This window comes from Rana temporaria, chromosome 1, assembly GCF_905171775.1.
Source record: "Rana temporaria chromosome 1, aRanTem1.1, whole genome shotgun sequence".
In the NCBI taxonomy this organism is placed as follows: Eukaryota; Metazoa; Chordata; class Amphibia; order Anura; family Ranidae; genus Rana; species Rana temporaria.
The window spans coordinates 181001552-181019001 of record NC_053489.1 but is presented as its reverse complement, the minus strand read 5'-3'; the positions used below and the strand labels follow the sequence as shown (position 1 = coordinate 181019001).

The 17450-nt window shown below is 46.0% G+C and overlaps 1 protein-coding gene across 2 annotated transcripts in view; it reads right to left on the bottom strand.

Annotated features, from left to right (window-relative positions):
• Window positions 1-201: 201 nt before the first annotated feature.
• Window positions 202-17450, bottom strand: part of CFAP251 (cilia and flagella associated protein 251) — a 146408-nt gene continuing 129159 nt past the window's right edge. For both annotated transcript variants that reach the window (XM_040347047.1, XM_040347039.1), the window contains exons 21-23: window positions 11497-11725; window positions 8702-8803; window positions 202-416 (exon numbers count right to left, since the gene is read on the bottom strand). In XM_040347047.1, the coding sequence (XP_040202981.1) occupies window positions 280-416; window positions 8702-8803; window positions 11497-11725 (468 nt within the window). In that variant the 3' untranslated portion in view covers window positions 202-279. The remainder of the gene's footprint in view (window positions 417-8701; window positions 8804-11496; window positions 11726-17450) is intronic.

The window sequence follows — 17450 nt, the reverse complement described above, 5'->3', positions numbered from 1 at the left end:
GTACTCTCACTGTGAATCTGGCCCCTAGTTTTTAGGACTGTCATTGGAACAATAGACAATGTGAAATATTTCAATGGGTACAATGGTTCTGTTGACAACTGTCCGAGAAAGGATTTTGTCCCAATTTGGAGATCTTGCCTCTCATTTCCTGTTTTGTATCTCCAGACATCTCCCTCAAAATATGCCCACAACTGACAGGCATTTAAACTATTTCCTACTTTATTTAAAACATTTTGGCACTTTATAAGAAGGACCATCGTAAGTAATTATCAACTGCTATCATGAGGTCGTCTCTGAAATTTGAGAGTGCTCTTCATTCTTGTCGGCTGTACGGATCGGTAAACCAAGAATCTCACCAGCGAACAGATCTGCTGTAATTTCCTCTGGGATTTCCTGTTCAAGTAATTCCGCTGCACCTGTAACATCCAGTAATAGGAAAACAGTCGTATTTAGTTCAGGTCTTTCTACCGTTTTCCAAGAATTCTGAACTCCCAATAAATCACCACTTACTCAGAAATCTCCATAAATATTCCTTAATCAGTATCATAGAGTTAAAGCTAAATATACCCTTCAGTTCATACTAAGCTAAATACATTCCAGGTGCATCAAAACAAAAGGTGTCCAATGTCTTACAGTTTGTTTTCAATTTAAAACAGCTAGAGAAAAAGCTGTCTGCTGCCAGTAACCACAAAGTGAGAACTTTGCTCTTTATAAAGGTTTATTGCAGCGGTCAATCAAGCGGATTGGAAATGACGTAGCAGGAGGAGTGTCAGACTTCTGTAGAAAGACTACTGCTTCCACACAGTGAGCATAGGTACTAGCTTTAGGTCAAAATTTCTAATAAGACATTCCTGCTATCCTGTATAGAATTTTAGGGCCTCACATTCATTTTTCCTTATTTTTACCTAAAGCACAACAGATTATTGGGAGACGTCAACCACGAGTCTGTAGAATTTTTTTAACTATGGATTGAAACAGGGATAAGGAGGTGCGTAGGATTGTTTTGCGCAGAAAAGCCGGAACACAGCACCTATAAATAATATTGTGGAAGGTTTCTAACAATAGCCCCTTCAGTAGTGGTACATGCGTTGGTGGAGATAGGATGCAGCCAATCGTGAATGTGGAGCGAGAACTCTGATCCTTAGTTCTTTCCATAGAATTTCACCTAGATTCAAGTCAAGTGATTAGCTGGGCCTGTCTAGCGGCTTTATATTCTTTCTTTGAAACCAATCAAGAGTTTCCTTGGCTTTGTTTTTGGGATCATTGTCTTGCTGAAATGTCCACCCTTGTTTCATCTTCATCATTTTGGTAGATGGTAGCAGTTTTTTTATCAAGAATGTATTATTACATTTTTCCATTCATCCTTCCTCCAATGATATGAAGTCTGCCAGTACCATATGCTGAAAAACAGCCCCACACCTTAATGTTCCCACCTCCATACTTCACTGTTGCTATGGTGTTTTTGGGGTCATGTGCAGTGCCATTTCACCTCCAAACATGGTGTGTATTATGGCATCCAGAGTTAGATGTTGGTCTCACCTGACCAGACTATATTCTCCCAGTATTTCACAGGTTTGTCTAAATGTTGTGTAACAAACTTTAAACAAGCTTCAACATGCTTTTTTTCAGCAATGAAGTCTTGCATGGTCATAGTGGTTGAATGCATTACTTGTTGTTTTAGTTGAAACAATTGTACCTGCTAATTCCAGGTCTTTCTGAAGCTCTCCACAAGTGGTCATTGGCTTTTGGACAACTCTGATAATTCTTTTCACTCCTGTGTCTGAAACCTTGTGAGGAGCACTTGGTCGTGGCTGTTTTTTGGTGAAATTATGTTCTTTCCACTCCTTTTTATGATCCCAACAGTGCTCACTGGAACATTCAGAAGTTTAAAAAAATCCTTCTGTAACCTATGCCATCAGTATGTTTTGCAACAATAAGGCTGCAAAAGTCTTAAGAAAGCTCTTTGCTTTTACCCATCATGAGATGTTTCTTGTGACACCCCTTGGTAATGAGACACCTTTTTATAGGCCATCAGTTTAGACTGAACCAGCTGATATTAATTTGTACTGACAAGAGGCAGGATTGCTTTCTAAATACTGGTAGATTTCAGCGTTCCATGCCTTTTTGCACCTCCCTTTGTCCATGTGTTCAATACTTTTACCTGTGTCATTCCATTTTATTACACACACACACTTACAGTATGTATGAGTACTTAATGTTTGCTTTTGTACTGTGCTTCATGGCTGGTTTAGTCTGATTGAAGTATCAAACTTATGCCTTGTACACATGATCAGTTTTCGTGACAGGAAAAGTGCGATGCAAGGTTTTTGTCAGACTGTGTGTATGCTCCATCACACTTTTTCTGTCAGTTTTCCTGCCAAGAAAAGATTGAGAGCAGGATCTCAACTTTCGTGACAGTTTGTATGCAATTATGACGTACAAAAAAACGTGCATGCTCAGAATCAAGCAGAAGAGCCGAACTGCCTATTGAACTTCATTGATCTCGGCTCATCGTACGCGTTGTACTTCACCGCGTTCTTGACGTTCGGAATTTCAGCCAAGATTAGTGTGACCGTGTGTATGCAAGACAAATTTCATGCGTTTTCCTGCTGAAAAAAAATACGATTTTTGTACTCACCGTAAAATCCTTTTCTCTGAAGTCCATGGACGGACACAGCTTCTTTAAATCTTAACATTTGGGTTATGTTCCATCTATTAGGAGAGGACTAGACAGACATGTTAGATATTTAAAAACATGTAATTATACCAAAGCTAAACAACCCCGCCCAGGGGGCGGTCCCTCTGGTCATAACCCCTCACCCTGCACTCAGGAGCGCAGTTCGTCAAAAAGCAGTACAAACTTTAAAAAGGAGGCATGGGTGCTGTGTCCATCCACAGACTTCAGAGAAAAGGATTTTACAGCGAGTACAAAAATCCTATTTTCTCTTTCGCCCATGGACGGACACAGCTTCCTTAAATCTTCACATTTGGGATGTCCCCAAGCAGTGTCAGAAAACGAGGGGTGGGAACAGCAATCAAACAAACATCACCCCAAACAGAGCTCCTTAACGGAGGAGTTGCAACTTTAAACAGCCGCCTGCAAAACCTTGCAGCCGAAGATGCATGCACGTCAACCTTGTAAAATTTAGTGAAAGTGTGAACGGACGACCAGGTCGCCGCCTTGCACACCTGTGAGACAGACGCTTGATGTCAAAAATCCCAAGAGGCACCAATTGCCCTGGTCGAATGCACCGTGACAGGAAAGGGAGGATGTTCTCAAAAGGAGGGTTTTGATGTACCGAGAACACCAGATTCAAATCCTACGGATCCTGGAAACCGAATATTACTGTGGGCGCCACCCCATCTCCTCACACATAGAGATGTAGGCCTTCCACGTGCGATGATAGATCTTCCGAGAAGATGACTTTCATGCCCTTAGCATGTTGGAAATTACTGAGTCCGACAGGCCTCGGTCCCTCAGAACCTGGCTTTCAACAGCCATGCCATTAAAGCCAGCGACTGTAAAGCAGGATGAAGTATAGGACCTTGCGACAGAAGGTCCTCTTGCATCGGCAGCCACCAGGGTGCATCCGCCATCAGGCGCACAAGATTGGCGTACCAAGGACGCCAGGGCCAATATGGAGCGATTAGAATCATCGGGATCCCTTCGGCCTTTTTGACCTGGCCACAAACCTCAATACCTTCCGATTGAGTCGAGAAGCCAGGAGATCTATGTCTGGTGTGCCCCATTTCAGGCAAAGGAGACGAAACACATCCGGGTGCAACGACCATTCCCCTTGGTCCAGCATCTGGCGACTCAGGTAGTCCGCTTGCCAGTTTTCTATGCCCGGGATGTATACGGCCGGTAGAGCCAGGATGCTCCACTCTGCCCACCGCAGGATGTGAGCGACCTCCGATGCTGCAGCCGAGCTTCTTGCTCCTCCTTGATGGTTGACATATGCCACTACAGTGACGTTGTTCGACTGGATCCTGACTGGACGCCCTTGTAGTCTCTGTGACCAAGTGGAGAGGCACTGCCTGATCGCCTGAAGTTCCAGTACATTGATCGGCAGGCGGGATTCTTCCTGTGTCCAGCGTCCTTGTGTCGACTGAACACCCCAAACTCCCCCCCAACCGGTCAGGCTGGCGTCCGTCGTGATCACCGTCCAGTGAAAAGGGAAGGAACGAGGGAAGTCCTGACTAGTTGGCTCACCCGGATTTGACAATCCAGGGACCACTGAGACTTGTCCCACTTGGACAGGATTTTCTTTCTGCAAGACCCGAGTGTGGAATTGAGCATACGGTACTGCCTCGAAGGAGGCTACCATGAGACCCAGGACTCGCATGCAAAAGCGCAGCGACGACCCCCTGCGGAATGCCAACAGCTTCACTGCCATCTGAAGAGTCTGCAATTTTTCCAAAGGGAGAAAAACTCTTGCCTCTGAGGTGTCCAGAATCAAGCCCAAGTATTCTAGGCGCCGAGTCGGCACCAACACCAACTTCTGGAGGTTCAGTACCCAACCAAATTCTTGAAGAGTCTGACTGGCAATCGCCACATCCTCCTCTAATTCTGAGTCTGAAGCAGCTCTCAGAAGGAGGTCGTCCAGATAGCGATTCCTCGCTGTCTCAGCAAGGCCAGAATTGGGACGAGCACCTTGGTGAAAACCCTTGGTGCTGATGCCAGGCCAAAAGGGAGAGCCACAAATTGGTAGTGGTCGTCCCCGACTGCAAAACGCAGGAATCTTTTGATGCCAAAAATATATGGGGACTTGCAAGTTGAGGGTCTTGAGGTCCAGGATTGGATGAACCCCGCCCTTCTTTGGGACTAAAAACAGATTGGAGTAGAATCCCTGAAACCTTTCCGGCAGTGGCACCGGTACTATTACTCGCGTCTCAGAAGGTCCTGTACCGCCCCCAATAGGGCATCCCGTCGAGCCGGAAGAAGATGAAGGTTTGAGGGACAAGAAAGAAACTATCTTGTACCCTGATGAAACCACTTCGCATACCCACTGCTCTTACCCCCATTGGCATTCTTAATAATGTCATCCAGCGAGGCTCCAAATAGCCTCTCTCCCTTGAAGGGCAAATCCACCACAGCTTTCTTGGAAGTCTGTTCCGCGGACCAACACTTACGCCAAATCGGGTGACGTAGTACCACAGTAGATACTGATGCTCTGGAAAGCAAGGGAGCTCTATCCAGTGCTGCATCGCAGACTTAATAAAGGTCATGCGCTAACTGGTCGGCCAGTTCCACACAGACCAGGGAAGCCTGTTGCTTCTCCAACTCACGGTGCAGCAATTTTGCCCATTCTGTAAGAGTCTGTGACACCAGGGCCGTGGCCAATACTGGTCGCAAAGCTGACCCCAGCATGGCGAACATCGACCGGGTCACAGCTTCAGACCTCCTATCTGTAGGGTCCTTAAAAGCAGGGGTCCTCTCTACCGGAATTGTGGTGAACTTGTTCAACCTGGATACCAGGGGGTCCACCACCGGAGGAGATGCCCATTTGTTCAGAAGGCTCTCTTCAAAAGGGTAACGGGCCGCCATGTGTTTTGGGACCAAAAAGGCCAGCTGGGGTCTTTCCCATTCCTTGTCTATAAACGTATCAAAATAAGTTACATAAGGAAACACCTTAGTAGTGCGGGTCGGTTTGTGTGACCCAAAAGGGACAGACTCTTCAGTAAAAGCCCCAGCCGCATCCTCCAGCTTGAGGGTTTTCCGCACTGCAGTGATAAGTGCTGCAACAAGCGCCTTCTCCTGCGCTGACCCGGACACAGAGTCCTCCCCACTGTCCGAATGGTCCTGGTCTGCATATTCTGACACTTCAGAAAAGGGGTCCTGTGTCACAGCCAAGCCAGAGTCTGAGTCAGAACTTTCCCCAGAGGATGGTGGGGGAGGGGGCATGTTTTACCCCCCTTTTGCCCACACCGCTTCCACCCTGGCAACAAAGGACTCCAGGACTGCCGACAGAGCGTCCACAGGCACCGCAGGTGCAGGGGCACCAGTTGCTACCATCAGAATGTCTGGGGAAGAAATGCCAGCTTCTGACGCCATGCTGACCCACACACCTGACAGACACTCAGGGACTAAGTCAAGGTATCAAAAAAATGCCCACCCTCCTAGCTGCACAGACCGAGGGGTATTCCCAGAGGACTCACCACCCTGAACCAGGCACTGCTCAGCGCTGCCGTCCGCTCCAACACCTGCACAGTCTGTGCCTGAGGTGTCTCTGAGGTGATCTGCCATTCGCATCGTTCAGATATGCTAAGGCAGCGCTAGAGGCCAAACCAATGTGGAAAAACCCCAAAAAGATGGCCGCCGGTTACCTCAGGAAAAAAGAGTGCAAGCTACAGGAAAATGGCTGACCATATTATATAACAGTGTGGCTACAAGAAAATGGCCGCTGCTGTATTAGCAATAGGAAAACAACACGGCCACAAGAAAATGGTGCCGGTGCTTCCAAAATGGCACAGATTGTTTCTGAGGTAAAAAGGGCCAAAAAACACTGGGTACACAAACAGGGACCCCCTAAAAGACAGACCACCTACAATAAGAGCGGACCCAGGCACCCGCGCAGCCCCCAGCCAGGACCCGGAGCCCCCCTCAGGGACCCCCGGTGAGGTACACAACAGGCCCAGCTTAAAGCATGGGGAGGAGGAATGGACGGGGAGAGAGGCAAGGGGGGACTAGAGACCCCATAATCAACCACCCCAGGAAAATGCCCAGCTGTTTCATCCTGCCAAGACAGGAGGAACTGTACTTACCCGTCCCTGCGAGGCCTGCTGAACGCGTTCGTGGCAGACTCATCACCGAGCAGTACAGAGTGGCTGCCGGCAGTTGATAGTAGATCTCAGGATCAAATAGTAAAAGAAAAAAACAGAAAATAAAAGTAAAAAGTTCTCCAGGACCATGGACCCATAGGGAGCCAGGTCCTTCTCCTACACTAGGCAGAAAAAAACTGAGCTGCTGAGTGCAGGGTGAGGGGTTATGACCAGAGGGACCGTCCCCTGGGCGGGGCTGTTCAGCTTTGGTATAATTACATGTTTTTAAATCTAACATGTTTGCCTAGTCCTCTCCTAATAGACGGAACATAACCCAAATGTCAAGATTTAAGGAAGCTGTGTCCGTCCATGGACGAAAGAGAAACAAGGTTTTCTTCTTGGAAATCGCGATCGTGTGTACCAGGCATAAGCCCTCTGATAAGGAATAAGTCATTTAGTAATCTCTGTAAATTAAAGCCAGAGCTATGGAGGTCTCTAAACCACAGGCTTTTTACAACACACTGCTGAACAATTTGTGGAAGATACATGAAAAAAAAGCCCAGGAGCATGGTATGTTGTGCCTTATGGTATGGGTCATGTTGGAGAGCATATATTGGGAAAAAGCAGTTTAGAGAGAATTTCAGTTGACTACACACAATGAATCCTACAATACCAATTAGGGTCCCACAACAAGTATACTGTATTCCTTTTTAAAGTGAACATTTCATGCCAACAAAACATAATAAACCAACTTCTTCTTTATTGCATTCACAATGTACTGCCTTTTCTTTTCCCAGTGATTCCACGGAATATTATATACAGACTTCAATTTTTTTCTTTGACTCTCCACTCTGCCACACCTGGTGCCATTTAAAACTTTAACATGAGTGCATCAGTACTCAATAGATAATCTCACTTTAAATTGGTAAATGACTGGGAAATGTGGCAGAGCTCCAAGATGGAGTAAGGACTGGTTCACACCAGAAGTGCAGTGCAGGAAACCCACGATCCGTGTGCGTTTTCTGCACTGTTTTCCAAACCACACTGCAGTTGCGATCTGCATCGGGTTCCAACTCTAAGGTAATGACTCCCAAAAACGCAGGTCGCAAACCCAGTACATTAGCTAGCACCAAATTGCATGGTACAGAAGTACCATGCGATGCGACTCCAGTGAGTTTTGAAAAGTAGTGCATCTACTACTTTTAGTGTGGTGCGATTTCAGCTCATTCAAAATGTATGGGCTGAAATCGCACCACATAGAACTGCATGTGAATCACAAAGGAACATACAGCGCATTCCTGTGCGATTCCCGGTGTGAATCGGCTTTAAAAGCTGACACATCTACAGTATATACCTTGCATTGGGGACTCAAGGGGCTACTAGTCTGCACAGAAAACATTGTTGCACTTAATAAGTACTGTTTCTTTCTTTAGGCCGGAATCACACTAGTGCGTTGCTTTTTTGAGCTGCGTTGTCGTTGCAGATTTCTCTAGAGGGTGTTCTGCAGATCAACTGCGGTTTAGCTGCAGATCAGGTGCGAATTTGGAGACCTGGGAGAACTTCCGGGTGAGAGGAGAGTGGGGGAGAATTGTATTGAGCTGAATGAGAGAAACTCCTGCAGAGAACTGAACACATGTGCGAATTAGATGCGTACCCATAGAAGATAATGGGACTGAATTCGCACCTGAGCCGCACCGCAAGACATAAAAACCGCATGCGGTTTGGAGGCAATACGCAGTGCGAATGCATCGCACATATGTGAACCAGCCTCATTGAAAACAATGTATTTTGAAATGTCCTGCGAATTAGATGCGGTTTAAACCGCACTCAATTCGCATAGGTGTGAACCTAGCCTCAAACTTTTTAAGCTGGCAGGTAACCTGTAAAAAAATAATATATTTATGTTTGGCTGGAGGGTACGTTCCATTTTGTTACAAACCTGTAGAATTATAGGTGCCCAGTTCTGAACTTCCACCTTCTGGATTTAATCCCAACAGGGTTGTAAAATATTCTGCAAGCTCTTCTTCTGTCATATGCTCACCTGTGTGCAACAGGTTAACACCAAAGTGATTTAGGTGAAAATTAAAAAAAAATCATTTACTTACATCAGCCTTTCCCAACCTCAAAGCAACCCTTAAACTAATTTTAGGTGTAAGGGAACCCCTGCTATCTGTGGTCAATAGTAAAAGTATTATTATTATGCAGGATTTTACGTGGTGCCAAACGTTTGCACAGTGCTTTACAATAACAAGGAAGACAGTACAGTTATAATACAATTCAACAGAAAAGGGTGAGGAGGGCCTTGCACGTGAGAGCTTTCAATGTATTACATACAGTATGTCCCTTACAATGGTGGTCAGTGGGAAGAATGCACCTTACATTGATGGTCAATGGGATGAATGTACCTTACATTGGTGGTCAGTGGGAAGAATGTCTCCTCACATTGGTGGTCAGTGGGAAGGAGGTCCTCTTTACATTGGTGGTCAGTGAGAAGAATACCCTCTTTACATTGGTGGTCAGTGGGAAGAATGTCTTCCTTACATTGCTGGTCAGTTGAAAGAATATCCTCCTTACATTGCTGGTCAGTGGGAAGAATGTCCTCCTTAAATTGGTGGTCAATGAGAAGAATACCCTCCTTACATTGCTGGTCAGAGGAAAGAATATCCTCCTTACATTGGTAGTCAATGGGAAGAATGTTCTTTTCCTTTTGGGATAAAGGTGTTCCATAAATAAATAAAAACTGATCATTGTAACCACCCTTGTCAGTGGTAAATGGTTTGTTTTAACCCTCTAACTGTTACATCCATAGGAAAGCTTGTTCTGTTGAAAAGCCAGTTCACCAGGTAAAAATATAAGAAAGATTTCCAAAAAAAAACAAAACAAAAACGAATGAAGCTATCACATCTAAGAATTGGTAAGCTGCAATATAACAAATGTTTGCTTTTGGGCTTAACAAGGCTTTAGGGTAAAAAAAAAAAAAAATTTCAGTAGCTTTTCCTCCATCCCCCTTCCATAAATACTTACCTACATTGATCCAGTGCTGTGCCCTTCTGCAGGTCTTCTCTCCAATCTCTCATAGGCTTGGCTTAGAACAGCAGAATCCACTGGCTCCCGCTGCTGTCAGTCAAATCCTGTAAGAGGGGAGCAAGGGGTGGGGCCGAGCCATGCTGTGTGTGTCTATGGACACACACAACACGGCTCGGGAGCGAACCCGCACATATGCTCCCATAGGAAGCAGCTTCCTGTGTTGGCACACAGAGAAGAAGTGGAGCAGAGAGTGCCAGTGGTTGACCCCAGAAGAGGAGGATCGGGGCCACTCTGTGCAATACCCTTGTACAGAGCAGGTAAGTATAACTTATTTTTATTTTACTAAAATAAAACATTTGAGATTACAACCACCTCCAACCTCCAAAAAAAACAATAAACCCGCAAGACAAAGGCATAATGAGCTAGTATGCATCGCATACTTGCTCGCTATGAAATACTTACCTTAGAACGATGACCTGAATTGGCACACCGCTGACAGGGCCGACGTCTTTCCCGGAGTTACTTCTGGGTTCGTGTGCTCCGGCACTATGATTGGCCGGAGCCGCGATGACGTCACTCCCGCGCATGCATGTGGGAGTCAACGTTCACGGCGCGGGCCCTGAAAAGACGTCACGAGCGGGTCGTTCCTTCCCGCGCATACACCGATGACGTCGGCGGCAGCGCATATAGTAAATGTCTCCTAAACGGTGCAAGTTTAACTACTTGCCGACCTGCCGCCGTCATTCTACAGCGGAAGGTTGGCTCTCCTGCGCGAGAGCCCGTAACTCTACGTCGGCTCTCCCCGCTCGCCCCCGACTCCCGTACGTGTGCCCCGTGGGCACGATCGCCGCCGGGCACATGCGCTCGCTCGTTACAGAGGGGGGACTGGGAGCTGTGTGTGTAAATACTTTTTCGCAGTACCGAAAAAAATCGCTGATCGCGCCATTACTAGTAAAAAAAAAATATTAATAAAAATGCCATAAAAATACCCCCTATTTTGTAAACGCTATAACTTTTGCGCAAACCAATCAAAAAACACTTATTGCAATTTTTTTTTACGAAAAATACGTTTCGGCCTAAACTGAGGAAAAAAATAGTTTTTTTTATATATTTTTGGGGGATATTTATTACAGCAAAAAGTAAAAAATATTCATTTTTTTTAAAAATGTCGCTCTATTTTTGTTTATAGCGCAAAAACTAAAAACCGCAGAGGTGATCAAATACCACCAAAAGAAAGCTCTATTTGTGGGAAAAAAAGGACACCAATTTTGTTTGGGAGCCACGTCGCACGACCGCGCAATTGTCAGTTAAAGCGACGCAGTGCCGAATCGGAAAAAGTACTCTGGTCTTAGACCAGCAATATGGTCCGGGGGTAAGTGGTTAAGAGATATTTACAGTACCTACAGGTAAACCTTATTATAGGCTTACCTGAAAGTTCAATTAAAGAGGAAGACTTTACTTCCTCTTTAAGGACAACAAAGGTTTTTCAATTTTGACTGGAGTGTATCTTTAACACCTTCATTTTCAAGTAACTTCAGTCAGCTTCATTACAATACTTATATATATGTATAAATACATTTTCAACAATCATCATTCCCATCAGCAATTTTCATTGTATTATAAGAATACATTACCTATTTTTAATAATACATTTTAGTGTCTTGGTTGCTCTTGTTAATAATAAATTTTAGTGTGCTGGTTACTCACCTCTTGTCTGCAGAAGCTGCAGTAAATCTCCTCTGTTTACAGCCAGTTCCCCTTTCTCATTTGTGAAACCAAGAACTTGAAATGCCTGTTGTAGCTCATTCAAGCATAATCCAAATGCAGGTCTGTGATTTATGTAGAGTTTTATGATATCCCCAAGGTCTATGTGGTTTACTTGTTTTCCAGTGTTTACATACTCACTAAATTTGATTTCATTCAGCATATTTTCCACCTAAACATGAAAGATGACAACATATTACATTTTGTTAAAATGTGTCTGTTCTTGCGTTTGTGTTTTTGAACATAAGCAGCCAGCCTGTATTTTTTAAGAAGATTTATTGGTTTAAACTGGGTCTCTAAACTATGGCCCTCTAGTTGTTCAGGAACTACAATTCCCATCATGCCTAGTCATATCTGTGAATGTCGGAGTTTTACAATGTCTCATGAGATGTGTAGTTTCGCAATAGCTGGAGGGCCATAGTTTGGAGATCCTTGGACAATAGAGGCAGGATGATATGTAAATATATATGAATCTTCTCATTAATAATATAATAAATTGAGGGGAGGAGATCACTGGGGTAATTTAGCATCAAGTCAACACAATGGAGAAGACAGCACAAGAAGAAGATGGCAACGGGAGAAGAGAGAACAGGGCTTCTTTTTTAATAAAGGAATTGTCAAAAAACGTCTCTTGTTTAACATTTTACTGTTTTTTAGAGAGAATGGGCAGGGGTATGATGTACCTAATACCCATTTGCATAGGTGGGTCCGAATCTGGGGGCCCTCCTTGTTAAAAGCGGCTTCCAGATTCTGATAAGCCCCCCGCCACAGACCCTGACAACCACAGCCCAGGGACAAAAATTCAACAAACAATAGTCACTGCCCCTACCTATGAATGGTATAATAAGGAGCGCTGGAATGGGCGTATAAACATACAAAAACATAGAATATCCAGGCTCAAACTTACCGACCAATCAGCAACCAACCAAATTCCCCTGTCTAACTGGTGCGTTAAAAACAGAGGCTTAGTTGCACACATCTGCAAATGCATGTGTAAGCTGCAGGCCCCGTCAAGGCGCTCTGTGTAAACTGCAGTCCTAACTGCAACATTGCATTTTATGTCTCCTCAGTGGGAGCACATGACTGCTGATGGATAGATAAGGGGCAGGTGACTGGAGGAGCCCAGCCCTCAATAAAGGGGCAGGAACGCACTGCACACTAAGCACATGGAAGCAAAGGTGCTAGTGCGTTGCCTGACCACAATGACAAAAATTCAACAAACAATAGTCACTGCCCCTACCTATGAATGGTATAATAAGGAGCGCTGGAATGGGCGTATAAACATACAAAAACATAGAATATCCAGGCTCAAACTTACCGACCAATCAGCAACCAACCAAATTCCCCTGTCTAACTGGTGCGTTAAAAACAGAGGCTTAGTTGCACACATCTGCAAATGCATGTGTAAGCTGCAGGCCCCGTCAAGGCGCTCTGTGTAAACTGCAGTCCTAACTGCAACATTGCATTTTATGTCTCCTCAGTGGGAGCACATGACTGCTGATGGATAGATAAGGGGCAGGTGACTGGAGGAGCCCAGCCCTCAATAAAGGGGCAGGAACGCACTGCACACTAAGCACATGGAAGCAAAGGTGCTAGTGCGTTGCCTGACCACAATGACAAAAATTCAACAAACAATAGTCACTGCCCCTACCTATGAATGGTATAATAAGGAGCGCTGGAATGGGCGTATAAACATACAAAAACATAGAATATCCAGGCTCAAACTTACCGACCAATCAGCAACCAACCAAATTCCCCTGTCTAACTGGTGCGTTAAAAACAGAGGCTTAGTTGCACACATCTGCAAATGCATGTGTAAGCTGCAGGCCCCGTCAAGGCGCTCTGTGTAAACTGCAGTCCTAACTGCAACATTGCATTTTATGTCTCCTCAGTGGGAGCACATGACTGCTGATGGATAGATAAGGGGCAGGTGACTGGAGGAGCCCAGCCCTGTTTTTGTATGTTTATACGCCCATTCCAGCGCTCCTTATTATACCATTCATAGGTAGGGGCAGTGACTATTGTTTGTTGAATTTTTGTCATTGTGGTCAGGCAACGCACTAGCACCTTTGCTTCCATGTGCTTAGTGTGCAGTGCGTTCCTGCCCCTTTATTGAGGGCTGGGCTCCTCCAGTCACCTGCCCCTTATCTATCCATCAGCAGTCATGTGCTCCCACTGAGGAGACATAAAATGCAATGTTGCAGTTAGGACTGCAGTTTACACAGAGCGCCTTGACGGGGCCTGCAGCTTACACATGCATTTGCAGATGTGTGCAACTAAGCCTCTGTTTTTAACGCACCAGTTAGACAGGGGAATTTGGTTGGTTGCTGATTGGTCGGTAAGTTTGAGCCTGGATATTCTATGTTTTTGTATGTTTATACGCCCATTCCAGCGCTCCTTATTATACCATTCATAGGTAGGGGCAGTGACTATTGTTTGTTGAATTTTTGTCATTGTGGTCAGGCAACGCACTAGCACCTTTGCTTCCATGTGCTTAGTGTGCAGTGCGTTCCTGCCCCTTTATTGAGGGCTGGGCTCCTCCAGTCACCTGCCCCTTATCTATCCATCAGCAGTCATGTGCTCCCACTGAGGAGACATAAAATGCAATGTTGCAGTTAGGACTGCAGTTTACACAGAGCGCCTTGACGGGGCCTGCAGCTTACACATGCATTTGCAGATGTGTGCAACTAAGCCTCTGTTTTTAACGCACCAGTTAGACAGGGGAATTTGGTTGGTTGCTGATTGGTCGGTAAGTTTGAGCCTGGATATTCTATGTTTTTGTATGTTTATACGCCCATTCCAGCGCTCCTTATTATACCATTCATAGGTAGGGGCAGTGACTATTGTTTGTTGAATTTTTGTCATTGTGGTCAGGCAACGCACTAGCACCTTTGCTTCCATGTGCTTAGTGTGCAGTGCGTTCCTGCCCCTTTATTGAGGGCTGGGCTCCTCCAGTCACCTGCCCCTTATCTATCCAGCAGCAGTCATGTGCTCCCACTGAGGAGACATAAAATGCAATGTTGCAGTTAGGACTGCAGTTTACACAGAGCGCCTTGACGGGGCCTGCAGCTTACACATGCATTTGCAGATGTGTGCAACTAAGCCTCTGTTTTTAACGCACCAGTTAGACAGGGGAATTTGGTTGGTTGCTGATTGGTCGGTGAGTTTGAGCCTGGATATTCTATGTTTTTGTATGTTTATACGCCCATTCCAGCGCTCCTTATTATACCATTCATAGGTAGGGGCAGTGACTATTGTTTGTTGAATTTTTGTCATTGTGGTCAGGCAACGCACTAGCACCTTTGCTTCCATGTGCTTAGTGTGCAGTGCGTTCCTGCCCCTTTATTGAGGGCTGGGCTCCTCCAGTCACCTGCCCCTTATCTATCCATCAGCAGTCATGTGCTCCCACTGAGGAGACATAAAATGCAATGTTGCAGTTAGGACTGCAGTTTACACAGAGCGCCTTGACGGGGCCTGCAGCTTACACATGCATTTGCAGATGTGTGCAACTAAGCCTCTGTTTTTAACGCACCAGTTAGACAGGGGAATTTGGTTGGTTGCTGATTGGTCGGTAAGTTTGAGCCTGGATATTCTATGTTTTTGTATGTTTAACCACAGCCCAGGGTTGTCAGGAAGAAGCCCTTGTACCCATCAACCTTGAGACCAGGTGCTTTGGGGTGGGGGGCGCAGAGCTCCCCCTGCCCCAAAGCACTCACCCCCCCATGTTGAGGGCATGCGGCCTGGTATGGTTCAGGAGGACGGGCGCTCACTTGTCCCCTCCCTTTCCTGACCTGCTGGGCTGCATGTTCGGATAACGGTCTGGTATGGATTCTGGGGGGAACCCCACACCATTTAAAAAAAAAAACTTTGGGGTGGGCATCCCCTCCGAATCCATACCAGCCCCGAAGGCCCTGGTATGGACCTGGGGGGTGAACCCCACACCGTTTTTTTTTTTATTTATTTTTTTTATATATTGTTGTAGGGGTGTTTTTTCAGTTTTTTTTGTTATATTATTGTTGGCTGCACAAAATTGTGCTTAAAGAGGAGGTCCGGGAAATAAAATTAAAAAGCCAGCAGCTACACATGCAAGCTTTTAATAAATGGACACTTACCTGTCCTGCTGTCCCTCGATGTCGGCAGTAGTGTTCCCGGTGTGAAGCCGAAAGGCTACACTGCTGCCACCTTTCGGCTTCACGCCGGGAACCCTACTGCACATGTGCGAGGCCCCGCTCCTCTCTCCTATTAGCCCGGGGGCCAGGGGAGGAGGAGGAGGGAGCCCCGCGGTGACGTCACTGCTGCGTTGCGCCAGACTCCCGGAAGTGGGAAAGAATACCTGTCCCCCCGAAAGGTGCCAATTGTGGCACCGGAGGGGGGGAGGAATCCAATGAGCCTAAGTTCCACTTTAGGGTGGAGCTCTGCTTTAAGGCCCGTACACACGATCGGACTCTTTGACAACAATTGTCCGACGAACCTGTTTTTTTGTGGACAATCTGACCGGGTGTACGCTCCATCAGACAAGCTTTTTCTTCGGACAAATGTTCGCTGTGAGAACAGACAAACTTTCCGGGCAAACAAATGTCCTACGTCGGCTAATCCAATCGTGTGTACACAAGTCCATCGGACTAAAGTCCAAAGTACAAACACGCATGCTCAGAACCAATGATAAAGTTCAGACAACAATAGCAGAAGTTGCCCAAAGGGTGGCGGTAAAGAGAAGAAAAACCATGTAGTATGTCTATTACGTCACTACATTTGTGTTTGTTGGCTGAAAAAGTCCTGCCGTGTGTATGCATAACAAGTTCATGGCCAACGCTCATTCGGAGCAAGATCCACGGAAAAGTCAGTTGGAAGTCGGATTGTGTGAATGAGGCTTTAGATGTGCATAGGGAATGGAAACAATGGGTGACTCAGAAGAAAGAGTACCTGCACCGATTTTTTGAGAAAGAAAGCCCTGACCAGGCCAACATAACAGCCATGTTCCAGGGCCTTCAAGTTAGTTCAGTTCGTTGTGTCCTAGGAGCCTTGAAACTCTCATAGGCAAACTTCAACTACATTTTTCTAAAACTGAACTGATGTACAGATACCTGGAGATATCTGTTATAAAATACTGGCTTTTGATCAATATAATTACATGGATGGGAAATACATAATACAGCAGGTGTTACAATGCATCCGGAAAGTATTCACTTTTTCCACATTTTGTTATGTTACAGCATGGGTCTTCAAACTACGGCCCTCCAGTTGTTCAGGAACTACAATTCCCATCATGCCTAGTCATGTCTTTAAATGTCAGTGGGCCAGATTCAGGAACATCAGCGGATCTTTGGTCCGGCGCAGTGCATCTTTTTTACACTGCGCCGGAGCAGCGCAGAGAGGCATGCTAGTGATTCAGGAAACTTTTTTCCTGTCTCTTGCCCCGGCGTGGCGGATTTTACACGGCGTAAGGCGGCGTAGCGCGGCGTAAGGCGGGGTAGAATAAAATGGGTGGCTCCCTATGCTAATGAAGCGGGGAGCGTGGCGCAGGGGTCACGCCGGGGCGCATCTTAGACCGCACATGCTCAGTGACATCCAGGGGTAAATGCCCCAATCTGCACATGCTCAGAACTGCGCCCCGGCGTGATCCCTGAGCTCCGCCGACCCACTACCAAAGCCCAGTCCCTGAATCAGCCCAGACTTCCGCCCTGCAGGTGCAAATGTACTGAAGCTTTTTTTTTCCAAGCTAGGTGGTTTGCATTGTGGTGGGGCAGTTATGGCTGATGAGGAATCCTCAGGTGGGCGGATGACCAATTTCAGCCCAGAGGAGAGGGCTGTAATTATTGAGGGCCTCTCCCAACATGGGGACCGCCTCTATGTGTTGTCCAGCAAGTGTTGTTGCTCAGGTCGTTTGTAACGCTGCT